This window comes from Gobio gobio (assembly GCF_949357685.1).
Source record: "Gobio gobio genome assembly, chromosome: 25".
Lineage (NCBI taxonomy): Eukaryota > Metazoa > Chordata > Actinopteri > Cypriniformes > Gobionidae > Gobio > Gobio gobio.
In genome coordinates this window covers 3,058,133-3,076,386 of record NC_137121.1, presented here as the reverse complement: position 1 = coordinate 3,076,386, position 18,254 = coordinate 3,058,133, and the positions used below count along the sequence as shown (strand labels likewise).

General features: G+C 42.6%; 1 protein-coding gene across 2 annotated transcripts in view; it reads left to right on the top strand.

Moving 5' to 3' along the window:
• Nucleotides 1-18,254, top strand: part of myo9ab (myosin IXAb) — a 166,732-nt gene that overhangs the window by 125,795 nt on the left and 22,683 nt on the right. For both annotated transcript variants that reach the window (XM_079810159.1, XM_079810160.1), the window contains exons 27-36: nucleotides 1,656-1,756; nucleotides 4,688-4,779; nucleotides 4,860-5,080; nucleotides 8,507-8,623; nucleotides 9,135-9,323; nucleotides 11,323-11,370; nucleotides 11,459-11,570; nucleotides 14,100-14,161; nucleotides 16,444-16,636; nucleotides 16,716-16,844. In XM_079810159.1, the coding sequence (XP_079666285.1) occupies nucleotides 1,656-1,756; nucleotides 4,688-4,779; nucleotides 4,860-5,080; nucleotides 8,507-8,623; nucleotides 9,135-9,323; nucleotides 11,323-11,370; nucleotides 11,459-11,570; nucleotides 14,100-14,161; nucleotides 16,444-16,636; nucleotides 16,716-16,844 (1,264 nt within the window). The remainder of the gene's footprint in view (nucleotides 1-1,655; nucleotides 1,757-4,687; nucleotides 4,780-4,859; nucleotides 5,081-8,506; nucleotides 8,624-9,134; nucleotides 9,324-11,322; nucleotides 11,371-11,458; nucleotides 11,571-14,099; nucleotides 14,162-16,443; nucleotides 16,637-16,715; nucleotides 16,845-18,254) is intronic.

Genomic DNA, 18,254 nt, shown 5'->3' with positions numbered 1-18,254 from the left:
AGGTTTACAGGGAGTTGGTGTGCTATAATTATAGCTGTGATATTGTAGTATTTTTCGATACATAATATTTGTATATATAATTGTAGGTATCTGAGCACTGGCGATTCATTCCCCAGCACTGCCAGCAGTTTTAGTTTGGGCATCAGCACTGTAGATGGAAAACGGATGCGAAAAACGCAGAAAATCGAACCTGTTCCGATTTTTTTTTTGACGGACGAAAGTTTCGAAGGCAGTGTGCAAGCGTGACTGACATAACGTGAGGTCGAATTTATTTTTTGACGTGCGAAAATTTTGCATGCAAATTTCGGACTCAGTGTGCAAAGGCCTTTAGGGTCCAGGATGAGTTCTGGCTCTTTCCTGAGACCGTGTCTATCAGTTGGTTTGACATCATCAATGTGAACGATCAGGTGACCAGAGCCGGTCGTAAAAAGAAAGCGCGCATGGCCGGGACGCGCTCTGATTTCCTGAGCCTTGATTCTGAGGATGATGAGGATGAGGAATACGAGTACACGCCCCTTTCTCTCCCAGAATCCCCCAGTTCGCCTGACTCCAACCCGGCCGGACACAGCGACTCCGAGATGGTAAAACCGAGAGCGGAAGCGACCGCGCAGCTTTGCACACTGATCCAATCGAACATGCCAGAGATCATTTTCTTGAAGAAACAATTCTGGCATTAAATTGCCTTCATGTCGTTACAAACCCACACGACCTCCAAAAATGTTATGATATCTTCCAAATGTAGCAGGGTTTCCACTGGGTCTTAAAAAGTCTAGAATTTCAAAATCTTAATTTTAGGCCTTAAGAAGTCGATGAATTATTCTGTTCTAGGTCTTAAATGATTTTCAACAGGTCTTCATTTTCCTACGTCCATGTAACGCTAGCTCTAATGCTCATCGAAATCCTGCAGCTCTTCAAATAGTCCAAATATAATTTGCTGTATTACGACTAAAATGAGATCAACATGCAGCTTATATTGCAGCCAATCAGCTTTGGTGTTATTGAGTCTCTTTCAGATTATACCACAGACACATTAAACAGATTTTAGTCTTCAGCTTATAGTCCTCCAGTTTTTCGTGTTTCTGCGATTACTAAATATAATGAAAAATCAATCTTTTTTAACGCATATTTGCAAAACGTGGGAAAAAAAGTGAATGTAAACTTGGCTAATGAAATAACACTGATGGAAGAGGGAAGGTCAAAGGGATTCAGAACGACATGATGGTCAGAACTAACTCTTTAATGTTCGGTCAGTGTGCAAACCCGCTAACGCCTCCTGACTGACCTCAACCGTTGATCTCCTTCATAACCCAATCTAATCCGATAGAAGACTAATCAACCTGACTGGATGAGGTATGAAGACGCTCTTGTCAAGAATTGACCGGTCTTGAGCCTGGATCTCACATGTCAACTTTTTACCGATGAAAATCGAGTTTGCAAATGCATGCGACTACCATTAACATGGGCAGGATGGGATTTCTCCATTCCTCACTCATTCTCTCATCTAAACACCCTCTCTTTCTCTCATTCTGTCCCTCGTGTGAGTTGGGTTTGCTGTCGTTATCAGCCTAAAGCTTGTTCCTGGAGATCTGAAAACCATTCGCTCTGCTCTCATTCACGTACGATCTGATTCTGAGTTTGCCTTTTTCCGTCTCAAGTCGTCTCAGAAAGAGCAGAAGAGGATCCAGAAGACCATGTCCTCGGGGGATCTTGGGAAAATGGATTCGCTCAGGAAGTCCATGTCGAACACAGATAGCAGGTCAGAGGAGGTTCATTCCACTGTTCATTTCCTTAATGACCAAACATGACTGAGGTCGAAATAACGACATCATTAAAAAATGAGCTGTAATTATATAAACATGCAATATTTTGACCAAAAAAAAGAGTGAAATGTAGTTTTTTGTTTTAAACGTAAGGTTGCATAAGTGCAATTATTCCGAGGATTTAAGCTCTTGACATCTGGCAACCCCAGTCTACTATATATATATATATATATATATATATACATCGATCAGGCATAACATTATGACCAGTGAATAACACTGATGATCTCTGTTAGTGGGTGGGATATATTTGGCAGCAAGTGAACATTTTGTCCTCAGAGTTGATGTGTTAGAAGCAGGAAAAATGGGCAAGCGTAAGGATTTGAGTGAGTTTGACGAGGGCCAGATTGTGACGGGTCAGAGCATCTCCAAAACTGCAGGGGTCTAGAGGAGTCCATCAGAGACGGGTCAGCAAAAGGGGGTCCAACACAATATTAAGAAGGTGGTCATAATGTTATGCCTGATTGGTGAATATCATAGTCATGACTTAAGAACTTGTTCTTTCTTTTTAGTAAATCATGGCCATTATTTACTAATTTGTTCACTCGTTTTAGTTCAATCATGGCCACGAATTTATAATTCGTTCCCACTGTTTATTAATTCATCACCTTGTTTTATTAAATTGTGTCCACATTGAACTAATTCGCTTCTAAATTTTGATTTAACTTAATTTTTTTCATTGTGGCCATAATTTAGTAAAACGAGAAAACATATTATATTGTGTGCACAATTTACTTAAAACAAGGGAGCAAATTAGTAAAACATGCTGCTTTATTAAAGGTGCAGTGTGTAATATTTGTGAGGATATATTGACAGACATGCAATATAATACACATAACTATGTTTTCAGTGGAGTATAAAGACTGTTATGTGTGTATGACCTTAGAATGAGCCGTTTCTATCTACACACACCACGGGTCCCTTACAGTGAAGCCGCCATTTTGTGCCGCCATGTTTCTACGGTAGCCCTAAAGGGACAAACTTCTCTACAGAGCGCTAGTCACTCTCTGCTGTCTCAGATGACATCTTTGTCCTGTGTCAGCCACCGTAGCTTCTCTATGTGCTTCGAAAGGGAGGGGTGAGCGGGTGCAATTCACAACCTAACCACTAGATGCCACTAAACTTACACACTGCACCTTTAAGTAGTGCGAACAAGTTGTTAATTCATGGCCAGGACAATTTTTTTTTTCCCTGCATGTCATGTTTGGAGCTCGGTAGTTTTCTTATATTGTAGACTGGGGTTGCCAGATCTCAAGAGCTTAAATCCTCCAATCAGAGCTTTTCTCTTAAACGTGTGACAATACAAAGGTTGTTGTTTTGCTAGCTTTTGAGTTTTTTGAGTGTGTTCATCCACACAGGGTTCGTTCAAGGCTCTTAAAATGCTTGAATTTTACTCTTTAAGTCCTGGAAAACCCTTGAAAACAGTCATATTTATGAAAAGGTGCTTGAAAAATGCTTAAATTAATAAAAGACTATGTGAAATTAGTGTTTAATTTTATTGATAAAACAATACTTCAGCGCTGCAGCCCGTCTGATATAGATTCACATGATATTTCTCATGTATGATACAGCTTTCATTCTTCAGGTCAATCATATCGAGAGAAAAAATCAGTTTGAATAAGGAAAGCGATATCTTTGTCATAGTATGTTTCAATAGTTAAAGTTACCAGTCATTGTGCTGCACTTTATTCGTACCTTTTTGTTTTATTCGTTTATTTTGATCTATCTGTGAGATCTCTGATTGTAGTCCTTGAAAAGCAAAAAAAAGTAGTGCTTGAAAAGTTCATTTTACAGTATCTGTACGAACCCTGTTTATTTGATAATATTATAAATCAGGAAACTAGAGTCAATGAGTGGAATAAATTCATGAGCTGACATTGTCTTGATTTGTGCTATAATTCTGATTAAATTTATCAATCATGATCAAACACCAATCAAGATTTTTAGGGTTTTAACAGAGGACTAGAGTTCAAAGTTCATCCGTGCTACTAATCGACGTGAAATCATAATGGTCATGTTTCTATGACTCATTAGCAGTGTTGGGGAAAGTTACTTTGAAAAGTAATGCATTACAATATTGCGTTACTCCCTTAAAAAGTAACTAATTGAGTTACTTAGTTACTTTTTAAGAAAAGTAATGCGTTACGTTACTTTTGCGTTACTTTTTCTCACCTGGGCTGGGCTTGCTTTTTTGTTTTGTTTTTTAATAGCAAAAAAAGTCATTTTTTGTTGAAATGTAAAGACCTCTTCATACCAAAATTGAAATAATAAGCCTGAGGCTGAGGTATAAATGTGCTGCCATTCTGGATAATGGAAGAATAGGACGCAGGAGAAAAAAGTTTTACCATTAAAAACAAAAAATCTAGTAATATTTGCTCATGGCTTAACTGAATCATGGAAGGTCAGCAGCACGACATTGGTCAATAAAGGTAGATTAAAAGCATAAAAATATTTGTTTTATTTAACATTTATACTGTATATTTGAGGTTTGCATAGTACTCTAATTTTGAATTTGACTGATTTTATTCATTTTGAGGAGGACAGAATCTTTATTGTGCAAGTGAGATAAATAAATGCTCACATTTAGTCTAGAACTACAATAACATGTTCACACACACACACACACACACACACCTCTGCACTTACTCTCGATTTTTCTCAACATGGGGGTAGGAGAGCTGTCAGTCAAATAAATGTGAAAAAGTAACTTGCGTTATTTTTTTGAAAAAGTTGTACATTTGAAAAGTAATGCGTTACTTTACTAGTTACTTGAAAAAGTAATATTATTACGTAACTCTAGTTACTTGTAATGCGTTTCCCCAACACTGCTCATTAGTGCATGAAAATGTGCTCTGCGTTCTCCATAGGGTCCGAGGCAAAATGCGCTTCTGGAGTAAGAGCAAGCATGGAGATAAGAAGATGTCCAGCAGGGGGCGGTCAGCTGACGACGTGAAGAACGGTGTGTGCCGTTTATCTCACCAACTCTCAATCTGATGTCTTCCACACATGCCGCTTTCTAACACGGGTTCTCTCTCGCAGGCTCTCCTCCTGGAAGCCCTGAGCGCGCTGGTCTGTCTGAGCGCGGCCGCGACAGCAAGGAGAACCGCGAGCCGATGATGGGAATGATGTCGATGAAGAGGAGGCGCAGTGTGAAGATCAGCAGTGTGTCCCTGGAGGCGTCCGCATGGCAGAACGACGGCCTGCACATCCTCACCAGCACCGCAGACTATCGCTGCATGAACGACTTCCTCATGAAGAAGGTGCGCAGCAACCGCTCACACTAGCATGACGGAGAATTAACACTAGCATTGAGAATAGTTTTACTAATGAATTGTGTAAATTGTTCGCATGTAAACTGTCACATCCTAGTGTTTTTATTACGAAATAACCGTTTGATATTATAGTTTTGCAGAATGGTTGTGTATGACCGCAGGAGTCATTCAGACTTTTCAAGAGTTTCACACTTAAAAGCTGTAAATATGATCCAATTTTAATGTGATGTTTAATGTTTAATGTTTTAGGGTTGGAATTAGAGATTGGGTTAGTTTAAGGTTAGTTGCATGTAATTATGCATAATTTATAGTTATTACTATAATAACTACAAATGTAACAATGACACTGACACAATGATAGATAGATAGATAGATAGATAGATAGATAGATAGATAGATAGATAGATAGATAGATAGATAGATAGATAGATAGATAGATAGATAGATAGATAGATAGATAGATAGATAGATAGATAGATAGATAGATAGATAGATAGATAGATAGATATGGATGGATGGATGGATGGATAGATCGATGAATGGACAGATAGATGGATATAGATGGATGGATGGTTAGATGGGTGGATGGATAGATGGATGGTTAGATGGGTGGATGGATGGTTAAATAGATGGATAGATAGATGGACAGTTAGATGGGTGGATGGATAGATGGTTAGATGGGTGGATGGATAGATGGATGGTTAGATGGGTGGATGGATGGATGGTTAAATAGATAGATAGACAGATGGACAGTTAGATGGGTGGTTAAATAGATGGACGGTTAGATGGGTGGATGGATAGATGGATGGTTAGATGGGTGGATGGATAGATGGACGGTTAGATGGGTGGATGGATAGATGGATGGTTAGATGGGTGGATGGATAGATGGACGGTTAGATGGGTGGATGGATAGATGGACGGTTAGATGGGTGGATGGATGGATGGTTAAATAGATGGATAGATAGATGGACAGTTAGATGGGTGGATGGATAGATGGTTAGATGGGTGGATGGATAGATGGACGGTTAGATGGGTGGATGGATGGATGGTTAAATAGATAGATAGACAGATGGACAGTTAGATGGGTGGTTAAATAGATGGACGGTTAGATGGGTGGATGGATAGATGGATGGTTAGATGGGTGGATGGATAGATGGACGGTTAGATGGGTGGATGGATAGATGGACGGTTAGATGGGTGGATGGATGGATGGTTAAATAGATAGATAGATAGATAGATGGACGGTTAGATGGGTGGATGGATGGATGGTTAAATAGATAGATAGACAGATGGACAGTTAGATGGGTGGTTAAATAGATGGACGGTTAGATGGGTGGATGGATAGATGGATGGTTAGATGGGTGGATGGATAGATGGATGGTTAGATGGGTGGATGGATAGATGGACGGTTAGATGGGTGGATGGATGGATGGTTAAATAGATAGATAGACAGATGGACAGTTAGATGGGTGGATAGACAGATGGACAGTTAGATGGGTGGATGGATAGATGGATGGTTAGATGGGTGGATGGATAGATGGACGGTTAGATGGGTGGATGGATAGATGGACGGTTAGATGGGTGGATGGATGGATGGTTAAATAGATAGATAGATAGATAGATAGATAGATAGATAGATAGATAGATAGATAGATAGATAGATAGATAGATAGATAGATAGATAGATGGACGATTAGATGGGTGGATGGGTGGATGGTTAAATAGATGGATAGACAGATGGACAGTTAGATGGGTGGATGGATAGATGGATTGTTAGATGGGTGGATGGATGGATGGTTAAATAGATGGATAGATAGATGGACGTTAGAAGGGTGGATGGATAGATGGACGGTTAAATGAGTGGATAGATAGATGGGTGGATAGATAGATGGACGGTTAAATGAGTGGATAGATAGATGGGTGGATAGATAGATGGACGGTTAGATGGGTGGATGGATAGATGGACGGTTAGATGGGTGGATAGATAGATGGGTGGATAGATAGATGGACGGTTAGATGGGTGGATAGATAGATGGACGGTTAGATGGGTGGATAGATAGATGGGTGGATAGATAGATGGACGGTTAGATGGGTGGATGGATAGATGGACGGTTAAATGAGTGGATAGATAGATGGGTGGATAGATAGATGGACGGTTAGATGGGTGGATAGATAGATGGACGGTTAGATGGGTGGATAGATAGATGGGTGGATAGATAGATGGACGGTTAGATGGGTGGATGGATAGATGGACGGTTAAATGAGTGGATAGATAGATGGGTGGATAGATAGATGGACGGTTAAATGAGTGGATAGATAGATGGGTGGATAGATAGATGGGTGGATAGATAGATGGACGGTTAGATGGGTGGATAGATAGATGGACGGTTAAATGAGTGGATAGATAGATGGGTGGATAGATAGATGGGTGGATAGATAGATGGACGGTTAGATGGGTGGATAGATAGATGGGTGGATAGATAGATGGACGGTTAAATGAGTGGATAGATAGATGGGTGGATGGATAGATGGACGGTTAGATGGGTGGATGGATAGATGGACGGTTAAATGAGTGGATAGATAGATGGGTGGATGGATGGATAGATGGACGGTTAGATGGGTGGATAGATAGATGGGTGGATGGATAGATGGACGGTTAGATGGGTGGATAGATAGATGGACGGTTAAATGAGTGGATAGATAGATGGGTGGATGGATGGATAGATGGACGGTTAGATGGGTGGATGGATGGATAGATGGACGGTTAGATGGGTGGATGGATGGATAGATGGACGGTTAGATGGGTGGATAGATAGATGGACGGTTAAATGAGTGGATAGATAGATGGGTGGATGGATGGATAGATGGACGGTTAGATGGGTGGATGGATAGATGGACGGTTAAATGAGTGGATAGATAGATGGGTGGATGGATGGATAGATGGACGGTTAGATGGGTGGATGGATAGATGGACGGTTAAATGAGTGGATAGATAGATGGGTGGATGGATGGATAGATGGACGGTTAGATGGGTGGATAGATGGGTGGATGGATAGATGGACGGTTAGATGGGTGGATAGATAGATGGACGGTTAGATGGGTGGATGGATAGATGGACGGTTAGATGGGTGGATAGATAGATGGGTGGATGGATAGATGGACGGTTAAATGAGTGGATAGATAGATAGATGGACGGTTAGATGGGTGGATGGATGGATGGATGGATGGATGGGTGGATGGACGGTTTAGATGGGTGACTATGACACTGTAAAATAAAGTGTTACTCAAAATCATTAAATAATTTGGTTTTTGAACGATTCACAGAGAAATGAGTTCTGACCCGTGTTTACTGAACTCTGCTGGTAAAGCATCATCATATCAGCTCAAATGTGAAATATGTGTGATGTTTGGTAGATCGGCGATCTGGAGGCTGAAGCCGGTCAGAAGGACTCGCCGGTGGATGTGGTGTTCAAGAAGGCCCTGAAAGAGTTTCGCCTCAACATCTTCAACTCCTACTCCACCGCTCTGGCTGTGAGTGTCCCTGCACACCTCTCCTCATCCCCCCATCCCTGCACACCTCTCCTCATCCCCCCATCCCTGCACACCTCTCCTCATCCCCCCATCCCTGCACACCTCTCCTCATCCCCCCATCCCTGCACACCTCTCCTCATCCCCCCATCCCTGCACACCTCTCCTCATCCCCCCATCCCTGCACACCTCTCCTCATCCCCCCATCCCTGCACACCTCTCCTCATCCCCCCATCCCTGCACACCTCTCCTCATCCCCCCATCCCTGCACACCTCTCCTCATCCCCCCATCCCTGCACACCTCTCCTCATCCCCCCATCCCTGCACACCTCTCCTCATCCCCCCATCCCTGCACACCTCTCCTCATCCCCCCATCCCTGCACACCTCTCCTCATCCCCCCATCCCTGCACACCTCTCCTCATCCCCCCATCCCTGCACACCTCTCCTCATCCCCCCATCACTGCACTCCTCTCCTCATCCCCCCATCCCGGTCTAAATGTGTCTCTTCCTCAGATGGACGACGGCCGGAGCATCCGCTATAAGGACCTGCACGCTCTGTTCGAGCACATCCTGGAGAAGAGCATGCGTCTGGAGCAGAGGGACTGGAGCGAGTCGCCCGTCAAAGTCTGGGTCAACACCTTCAAAGTGTTCCTCGACGAGTTCATGACCGAACACAAGCCCATGGACGGGACGGTTAGCAAGGTAAGCCGGCCCAAGGCACAAGCCAACTAAGCCACCAGGCAGGGGCGCTGCTAAGGGGGGGGGATTAGGACGATTCTAAGGGCCCACGCACTTTTGGGGCCCCCAGAGTAGTGTTAGACCGATATATCGGGTCGATATTTGCGATTTTTATGTGTAACGGCATCGGCGATACAAGTCTGCTGCGTTCGCCGATATTTGCGATTTTTACGTGTATCGGCATCGGCGATACAAGTCTGCTGCGTTCGCCGATATTTGCGATTTTTACGTGTATCGGCATCGGGCCGATACAAGGCTGTTGCGTTCGCCGATATTTGCGTTTTTTACGTGTATCGGCATCGGCGATACAAGTCTGCTGTGTTCGCCGATATTTGCGATTTTTACGTGTATCGGCATCGGCGATACAAGTCTGCTGCGTTCGCCGATATTTGCGATTTTTACGTGTATCGGCATCGGGCCGATACAAGTCTGCTGCGTTCGCCGATATTTGTGATTTTTACGTGTATCGGCATCGGCGATACAAGTCTGCTGCGTTCGCCGATATTTGCGATTTTTACGTGTATCGGCATCGGCGATACAAGTCTGCTGCGTTCGCCGATGTTTGCGTTTTTTACGTGTATCGGCATCGGCGATACAAGTCTGCTGCGTTCGCCGATATTTGTGATTTTTACGTGTATCGGCATCGGCGATACAAGTCTGCTGCGTTTGCCGATATTTGCGATTTTTACGTGTATCGGCATCGGCGATACAAGTCTGCTGCGTTCGCCGATATTTGTGATTTTTACGTGTATCGGCATCGGCGATACAAGTCTGCTGCGTTCGGCGATATTTGTGATTTTTACGTGTATCGGCATCGGCGATACAAGTCTGCTGCGTTCGCCGATATTTGCGATTTTTACGTGTATCGCATCGGCGATACAAGTCTGCTGCGTTCGCCGATATCTGCGAGTTTTACGTGTATCGGCATCGGCGATACAAGTCTGCTGCGTTCGCCGATATCTGCGATTTTTACGTGTATCGGCATCGGCGATACAAGTCTGCTGCGTTCGCCGATATCTGCGAGTTTTACGTGTATCGGCATCGGCGATACAAGTCTGCTGCGTTCGCCGATATCTGCGATTTTTACGTGTATCGGCATCGGCGATACAAGTCTGCTGCGTTCGCCGATATCTGCGATTTTTACGTGTATCGGCATCGGCGATACAAGTCTGCTGCGTTCGCCGATATTTGCGATTTTTACGTGTATCGCATCGGCGATACAAGTCTGCTGCGTTCGCCGATATCTGCGAGTTTTACGTGTATCGGCATCGGCGATACAAGTCTGCTGCGTTCGCCGATATCTGCGATTTTTACGTGTATCGGCATCGGCGATACAAGTCTGCTGCGTTCGCCGATATCTGCGAGTTTTACGTGTATCGGCATCGGCGATACAAGTCTGCTGCGTTCGCCGATATCTGCGATTTTTACGTGTATCGGCATCGGCGATACAAGTCTGCTGCGTTCGCCGATATCTGCGAGTTTTACGTGTATCGGCATCAGCGATACAAGTCTGCTGCGTTCGCCGATATTTGCGATTTTTACGTGTATCGGCATGAATGCTGTTCTTTTGAACTTTCTATTCATCAAAGAGGGAATTGTGAGCATATTCAGCATAAGATATTTTTAAAAAAATCGTACATATCCCAGTCTGAACTGTAGTCTAGTACTGTAAAACTTTGAATATTAAAGTGCAAATGAACATCTAACCACTCTGCTACTGTTACAATTAAAAACCGCACAAGGGTAAAAACATGACAGGCAGATAAGCAACACCGCTACAACTAATTAAATCCATAATGGGTGTGTGAATTATCAAGAACTGACAATAGTCAATCGTAATGAATAATCGTACCCAAATAAAATTCTGCTTAGGGCCCCATAAAGGCTCGGACCATGACTCTGGGTCCACCAACACACACTGTCCTCTAACGCTCTCTGACCATCTGTGTGTGATGTTTTCCAGGCTCCCAAACCTGAGAGAAAGAAGAGGAGGAAAAAGGAATCCGACACTGTGAGTCCTAACTGTAGATCATTGATCTGGTGTGATTATGGATTATGAATCTGTGCTGAAATCTCCAGCGTTCTGCTGCCCCCTGCAGGTGGAAGAGCACATGGGACACATCTTCAAATCCACTCAGTACAGCATCCCGACCTACTGCGAGTTCTGCTCGTCGCTCATCTGGATGATGGACAAAGCGTGTGTGTGCAAACGTGAGTCCCGTCATGTGTGTGTGTGTTTCAGTCTGGGAAGGTTTTCACTCGTAACAATAGCTCCAACGTTTTCATGCCTTCATTTGATGTATTTTAGTGTATCAATGTTTAAGGATGCACTGATATGAACATTTTGGCCTTAATATTTGAAAGTCGATATATTGGCCGATAAATCTAAATCCAAATTTGTATAGGATTTTTGAGAGCCTGATTACAAAAACAAAAGTCTCATCATTAAAGCCACGTCCCAACACACAGTTATGATGAAATTGTATGTAGTTTATATGACAGACTTGAGCTGCTCATGTTGCTCTGAACCGTATGATTTCAATCATATTTCAAGCAAATCAAAACCTTCACGGTGAATCTGAAGTGTCTTTACATTTTCTTTTTTGGGCCGATAACGTAAAAAATTAACATACACTTTATTGCCAAAATCAACGTTAGCGTTGTAGCCGACTAGCTCTGACTTTGAATGTTTGACTGAATTGTTTGCTTCGTTTCATGTGTAGCTTCTTATACCTTTTATTTATACTTTTGTATTATTGATCAAACATAAACGTGCATTTAACAAGAAGACACTGGGTTGTGTTTCATGTCATTTAATGTTATCACAGTGATAATCATATGCACACTTGTCTGAACCAGATATTAATATATGATTAATATAAACCGTATGATTTTCTCCTCATTGTTGTCATTACTAGAGCAAGCTCCTGATTGGTTAACGCGGCGCGAATATCCGCCAAAGTTCAGATTTTTCAACTCCCGCAAATCACGCGTCAAACGCTCAATTCGCTCATCATGTCTTTATGGAGACGCTTTGTGCACTGGTCAGTCATGCTGGGACAGGAAGGGGCCGTCCCCAAACTGGTCCCACAAAGGTGGGAGCATGAAATTGTCCAAAATGTCTTGGTGACGCATTAAAGCTACACTGTGTGATATTTTCCCCCATCTAGTGGTGAACTTGTATATGACCATCCAGTGAATATTAGTTTCTGTTCCTCTCAATTCTGATTTCGTTTTAACTCCTACGGTGGCTGATTTAGTCCAAGATTAACATGGCTTCCAGCTCGACCTCGTCCACATTGGACACGGAGCCATCGAGTGTTAAAACGCCAAAGGCAAAGCTTGAATTTACGGGAATGTCCCTCTTTGGCTAATGTACTTTCAAGATGGAGGAGCAACATGGCGACCCGCATTCAAACCCTCACCCGTATGTGTTTACAATGACATATTATAAACTTACGAGAATACTTTATTACTTGAAAGAAGTAAATATGCATTAATGAGCACATATATTTTTGAAAGAACTAAGTGTTTTTAGCTAAGAATAAACTAAAAAAGTTACACAGTGTAGCTTTAAGAGTTCCTGATGCAGCCCCTGAAGTGAGACACAGAAATACTGCAAAATCATAATAATAACGCGACTAAACGAGATAAAATAAAATTTCGTCTCGTCTCATTTTGGTCAACGAATATGAAGAGACATTTTAGCATAGTTTTTATTTTACAAACCACATTTAATCTTGTTTTTATTCGTCAACAATATTGCATTATACATTTAATTATAGTCATTGTCACATGACCAGCATTTACGTTGCGTCTCGTCTCGTTTTCGTCACGTGATAACGGCCCGTTGATGACGATATTTAGTCATACTTTTTGTTGACGAAAGCAACACCATCCCATTCTCAATCCGGAGGGTTTAATATGGAGTCGGCCCACCTAAGCTCTAACAGCTTCAGCTCTGAAGGGGCCGTCACCAAACTGTTCCCACAAAGTTGGGAGCATGAAATTGTCCAAAATGTCTTGGTGAAGCATTAAGAGTTCCTTTCACTGGAACTAAGGGGCCAACCCCTGAAAAACAACCCCACCCCATAATCCCCCCTCCACCAAACTTTACACTTGGCACAATGGACTCGTCCATGGGATTGTCAGACAGAGAAGCATGATTGGTCACTGCTCTAGAGTCCAGTGGCGGCGCGCTTTACCCCACTGCATCCCACGCTTTAGTGATGTAAGGCTTGGATGACCAGCTCGGCCATGGAAACCCATTCCATGAAGCTCTACACACTGTCGGGCCAATACCGATATGTTATCAATATGACCGTCTGGAGCAGGGGTGTCCAATCCTGCTCCTGGAGGGCCACTGTCCTGCAGAGTTTAGCTTCAACCCCAATTAAACACACCTGAACCAGCTAATCAAGGTCTTAGGCACTTCTAGAAACAGGTCTAGAAACTTCCAGACGGGTGTTGAGGCAAGTAAGAGCTAAACTCTGCAGGACAGTGGCCCTCCAGGACCGACTTTGGACAGCCCTGGTCTGGAGTGTCTCTGTCTTGTATTTTGATCTCAGTCACTAAGTGTCCGTCTGCTGGTCTGAGGGCAGCGTAATCTGATTTTTTCCCTGTAAATTCATCCGTTTCTTCAGGACGGGATCAATAATGGACTCTTGCGTCTCATATTCCTGTTGATCTGAAAAGGGAACTCAGTTGTTTAACGTGTCCTTCTTTCTCTGTCCTCTTCAGTCTGTCGCTATGCGTGCCACAAGAAGTGCTGTCTGAGGATGACCACCAAATGCAGTAAGAAGGTAAGACCACCTCAAAATAGCGAGTGACCGATATACGGGTGCTGGTCATATAATTAGAATATCATCAAAAAGTTGATTTATTCCATTATTCCATTCAAAAAGTGAAACTTGTCTATTATTTTCATCCATTACACACAGACTGATATATTTCAAATGTTTATTTCTTTTAATTTTGATGATTATAACTGAAAACTAAGGAAAATCTCAAATTCAGTATCTCAGAAAATTAGAATATTACTTAAGACCAATACAAAGAAAGGATTTTTAGAAATCTTGGCCAACTGAAAAGTATGAACATGAAAAGTATGAGCATGTCCAGCACTCAATGCTCAGCTGGCGCTGGTTTTGCCTGAATTACTGCAGCAATGCGGCGGCGTGACAGAGATGTTCTATGGAGTTAAGGTCAGGCGAGTTTGCTGGCCAATTAAGAACAGGGATACCATGGTCCTTAAACCAGGCACTGGTTACTTTAGCACTGTGTGCAGGTCCCAGTCCTGTTGGAAAATGAAATCTGCATCTCCATAAAGTTGGTCAGCAGCAGGAAGCATGAAGTGCTCTCAGAAAACACAGTGGACCAACACCAGCGCATGACATGGCACCCCAAACCATCACTGACTGTGGAAACTCTACACTGGAGCTCCAGCAGTGTGGATTGTGTGCCTCTCCTCTCTTCCTCCAGACTCTGGGACCCGGATTTCCAAAGGAAATGCAAAATTTACTTTCATCAGAGAACATAACTTTTCCTTTCTGTCTTTAGCCCAGACGAGACGCTTCTGACGCTGTCTGTTGCTCAAGAGTGCGACAGCTGAAACCCATGTCTGTCATACGTCTGTGTGTAGTGGTTCTTGAAGCACTGACTCCAGCTCCAGTCCACTCTTTGTGAATCTCCCCCACATTTTGAATGGGTTTTGTTTCTCAATCCTCTCCAGTGTGCGGTTATCCCTATTGCTTGCACACTTTTTTCTAGCACATCTTTTCCTTCCCTTCGCCTCTCTATTAATGTGTTTGGACACAGAGCTCTGAGAACAGCCAGCCTCTTTTGCAATGACATTTTGTGTCTTGCCCTCCTTGTGCAAGGGGTCAAGGGTCGTCTTTTGGACAGCTGTCAGGTCAGCAGTCTTCCCCATGATTGTGTCGCCTACAGAACTAGACTAAAGGCCGCAACATACTCAGCAAGAACAGAGAAAAAAGTTCTCGCTCCCAGGGCTGCGAGAACAAAATGACGTCATTTTGTTCTCGCAGCCCTGTTTTGGGAGTTCCCGCAGCTCGTTCTCGACACATCGTCTGAGCAGAACTTTTTTCTTGTGGGTGTCTGAGAACTATTGTGTGATTGGTCAGAATTTTAAAGTAGGCGGGGTTAATGCGGAGAAACGGAGATGTTCGGCACCTGCTTTTCTCGTTAAGTATGTAATGTCCTGGCCAGAACGAACTTTGTTCTTGTTCTTGCCACCTCGAGAAAACGAACAAATTTCTTTGTTCTTGCAGAGTATGTTCCAAGCTTAAGAGACCATTTAAAGGCCTTTGCAGGTGTTTTGAGTTCATCAGCTGATTAGAGTGTGTCTTCAATATTCAACCTTTTCACAATATTCAAATTTTCTGAGAGACTGAATTTGGGATTTTCCTTAGTTGTCAGTTATAATCATCTAAATTAAAAGAAATAAACATTTGAAATATATCAGTCTGTGTGTAATGGATGAATATAATATACAAGTTTCACTTTTTGAATGGAATTAGTGAAATAAATCAACTTTTTGACCCATGTCTGTCATACGTCTGTGTGCAGTGGTTCTTGAAGCACTGACTCCAGCTCCAGTCCACTCTTTGTGAATCTCCCCCACATTTTTGAATGGGTTTTGTTTCTCAATCCTCTCCAGGGTGCGGTTATCCCTATTGCTTGTACACTTTTTTCTAGCACATCTTTTCCTTCCCTTCGCCTCTCTATTAATGTGCTTGGACACAGATATGAATATAATATACAAGTTTCACTTTTTGAATGGAATTAGTGAAATAAATCAACTTTTTGATGATATTCTAAGTACATGACCAGCACCTGTATATTGGTCATCTGATCCCCTACGCTCTGATTTGACCCCTCATCGGTCAGCCACTAATCTTAAACGCATCCCTGAATGTCCTCTTTTATATGATAAATGATCTTTCTGTGCCATCTTCAGTTGTATGTGACTCATCTTTGTGACTCAAACTTCATTCCAGTCATGATTTTTCATGTAATTCATTTCTGTGTGTGTCTGTCTGTGTGTGTGTGTGTGTGTCACGCCCAGTTTGACCCCGAGCTGTCTTCACGGCAGTTTGGCGTAGAGTTGTCTCGTTTGACGAGCGACGAGCGAGCCGTCCCGCTGGTGGTCGAGAAGCTGATCAACTACATCGAGATGCACGGCCTCTACACCGAGGGCATCTACCGGAAGTCTGGATCCACCAATAAGATCAGAGAGCTGAAGCTGGGGCTGGACACCGGTGAGCCACAGGCCACGCCCACTGATGAGCACATTCAGTCCAGTAGAGCTTTCATTGAGTGTGTTTGCCTTCATCACAGATGCCAACGGTGTGAATTTGGACGACTACAACATCCATGTGATCGCCAGTGTCCTGAAACAGTGGCTGCGTGACCTTCCCAACCCCCTCATGACCTTTGAACTTTACGAGGAGTTCCTCAGGGCTATGGGTATGAGCGCTTTGGGCCGGATTCACAAAACATATTTAAATCAAATTCTGTGCTTATTTTCTTACTTAAGTCCACATTGGCCTTCCATCCATCCATTTAACCATCTAACATCCATCCATCCATCCATCCATCTAACCATCTAACATCCATCCATCTAACCATCCATCCATCTATCAAACATCCATCCATCCATCCATCCATCTATCAAACATCCATCCATCCATCTAACCATCCATCCATCTAACCATCTATCTAACATCCATCCATCTAACCATCTATCTAACATCCATCCATTTAACCATCTATCTAACATCCATCCATCTAACCATCTATCTAACATCCATCCATATAACCATCTATCTAACATCCATCCATCTAACCATCTATCTAACATCCATCCATTTAACCATCTATCTAACATCCATCCATCTAACCATCTATCTAACATCCATCCATTTAACCATCTATCTAACATCCATCCATATAACCATCTATCTAACATCCATCCATTTAACCATCTATCTAACATCCATCCATCTAACCATCTAACATCTAACCATCTATCTAACATCCATCCATATAACCATCTATCTAACATCCATCCATCTAACCATCTAACATCTAACCATCTATCTAACATCCATCCATTTAACCATCTATCTAACATCCATCCATATAACCATCTATCTAACATCCATCCATTTAACCATCTATCTAACATCCATCCATCTAACCATCTAACATCTAACCATCTATCTAACATCCATCCATCTAACCATCTATCTAACATCCATCCATTTAACCATCTATCTAACATCCATCCATATAACCATCTATCTAACATCCATCCATTTAACCATCTATCTAACATCCATCCATCTAACCATCTAACATCTAACCATCTATCTAACATCCATCCATCTAACCATCTAACATCTAACCATCTATCTAACATCCATCCATTTAACCATCTATCTAACATCCATCCATCTAACCATCTAACATCTAACCATCTATCTAACATCCATCCATCTAACCATCTAACATCTAACCATCTATCTAACATCCATCCATTTAACCATCTATCTAACATCCATCCATCTAACCATCTAACATCTAACCATCTATCTAACATCCATCCATCTAACCATCTAACATCTAACCATCTATCTAACATCCATCCATCTAACCATCTAACATCTAACCATCTATCTAACATCCATCCATCTAACCATCCATCCATCTATCAAACATCCATCCATCCATCCATCCATCTAACCATCCATCCATCTATCATCCATCCATCTAACCATCCACCCATCTATCTATCTAACCATCCACCCATCTATCTAACATCCATCCATCCATCTATCTAACATCCATCCATCTAACCATCTATCTAACATCCAT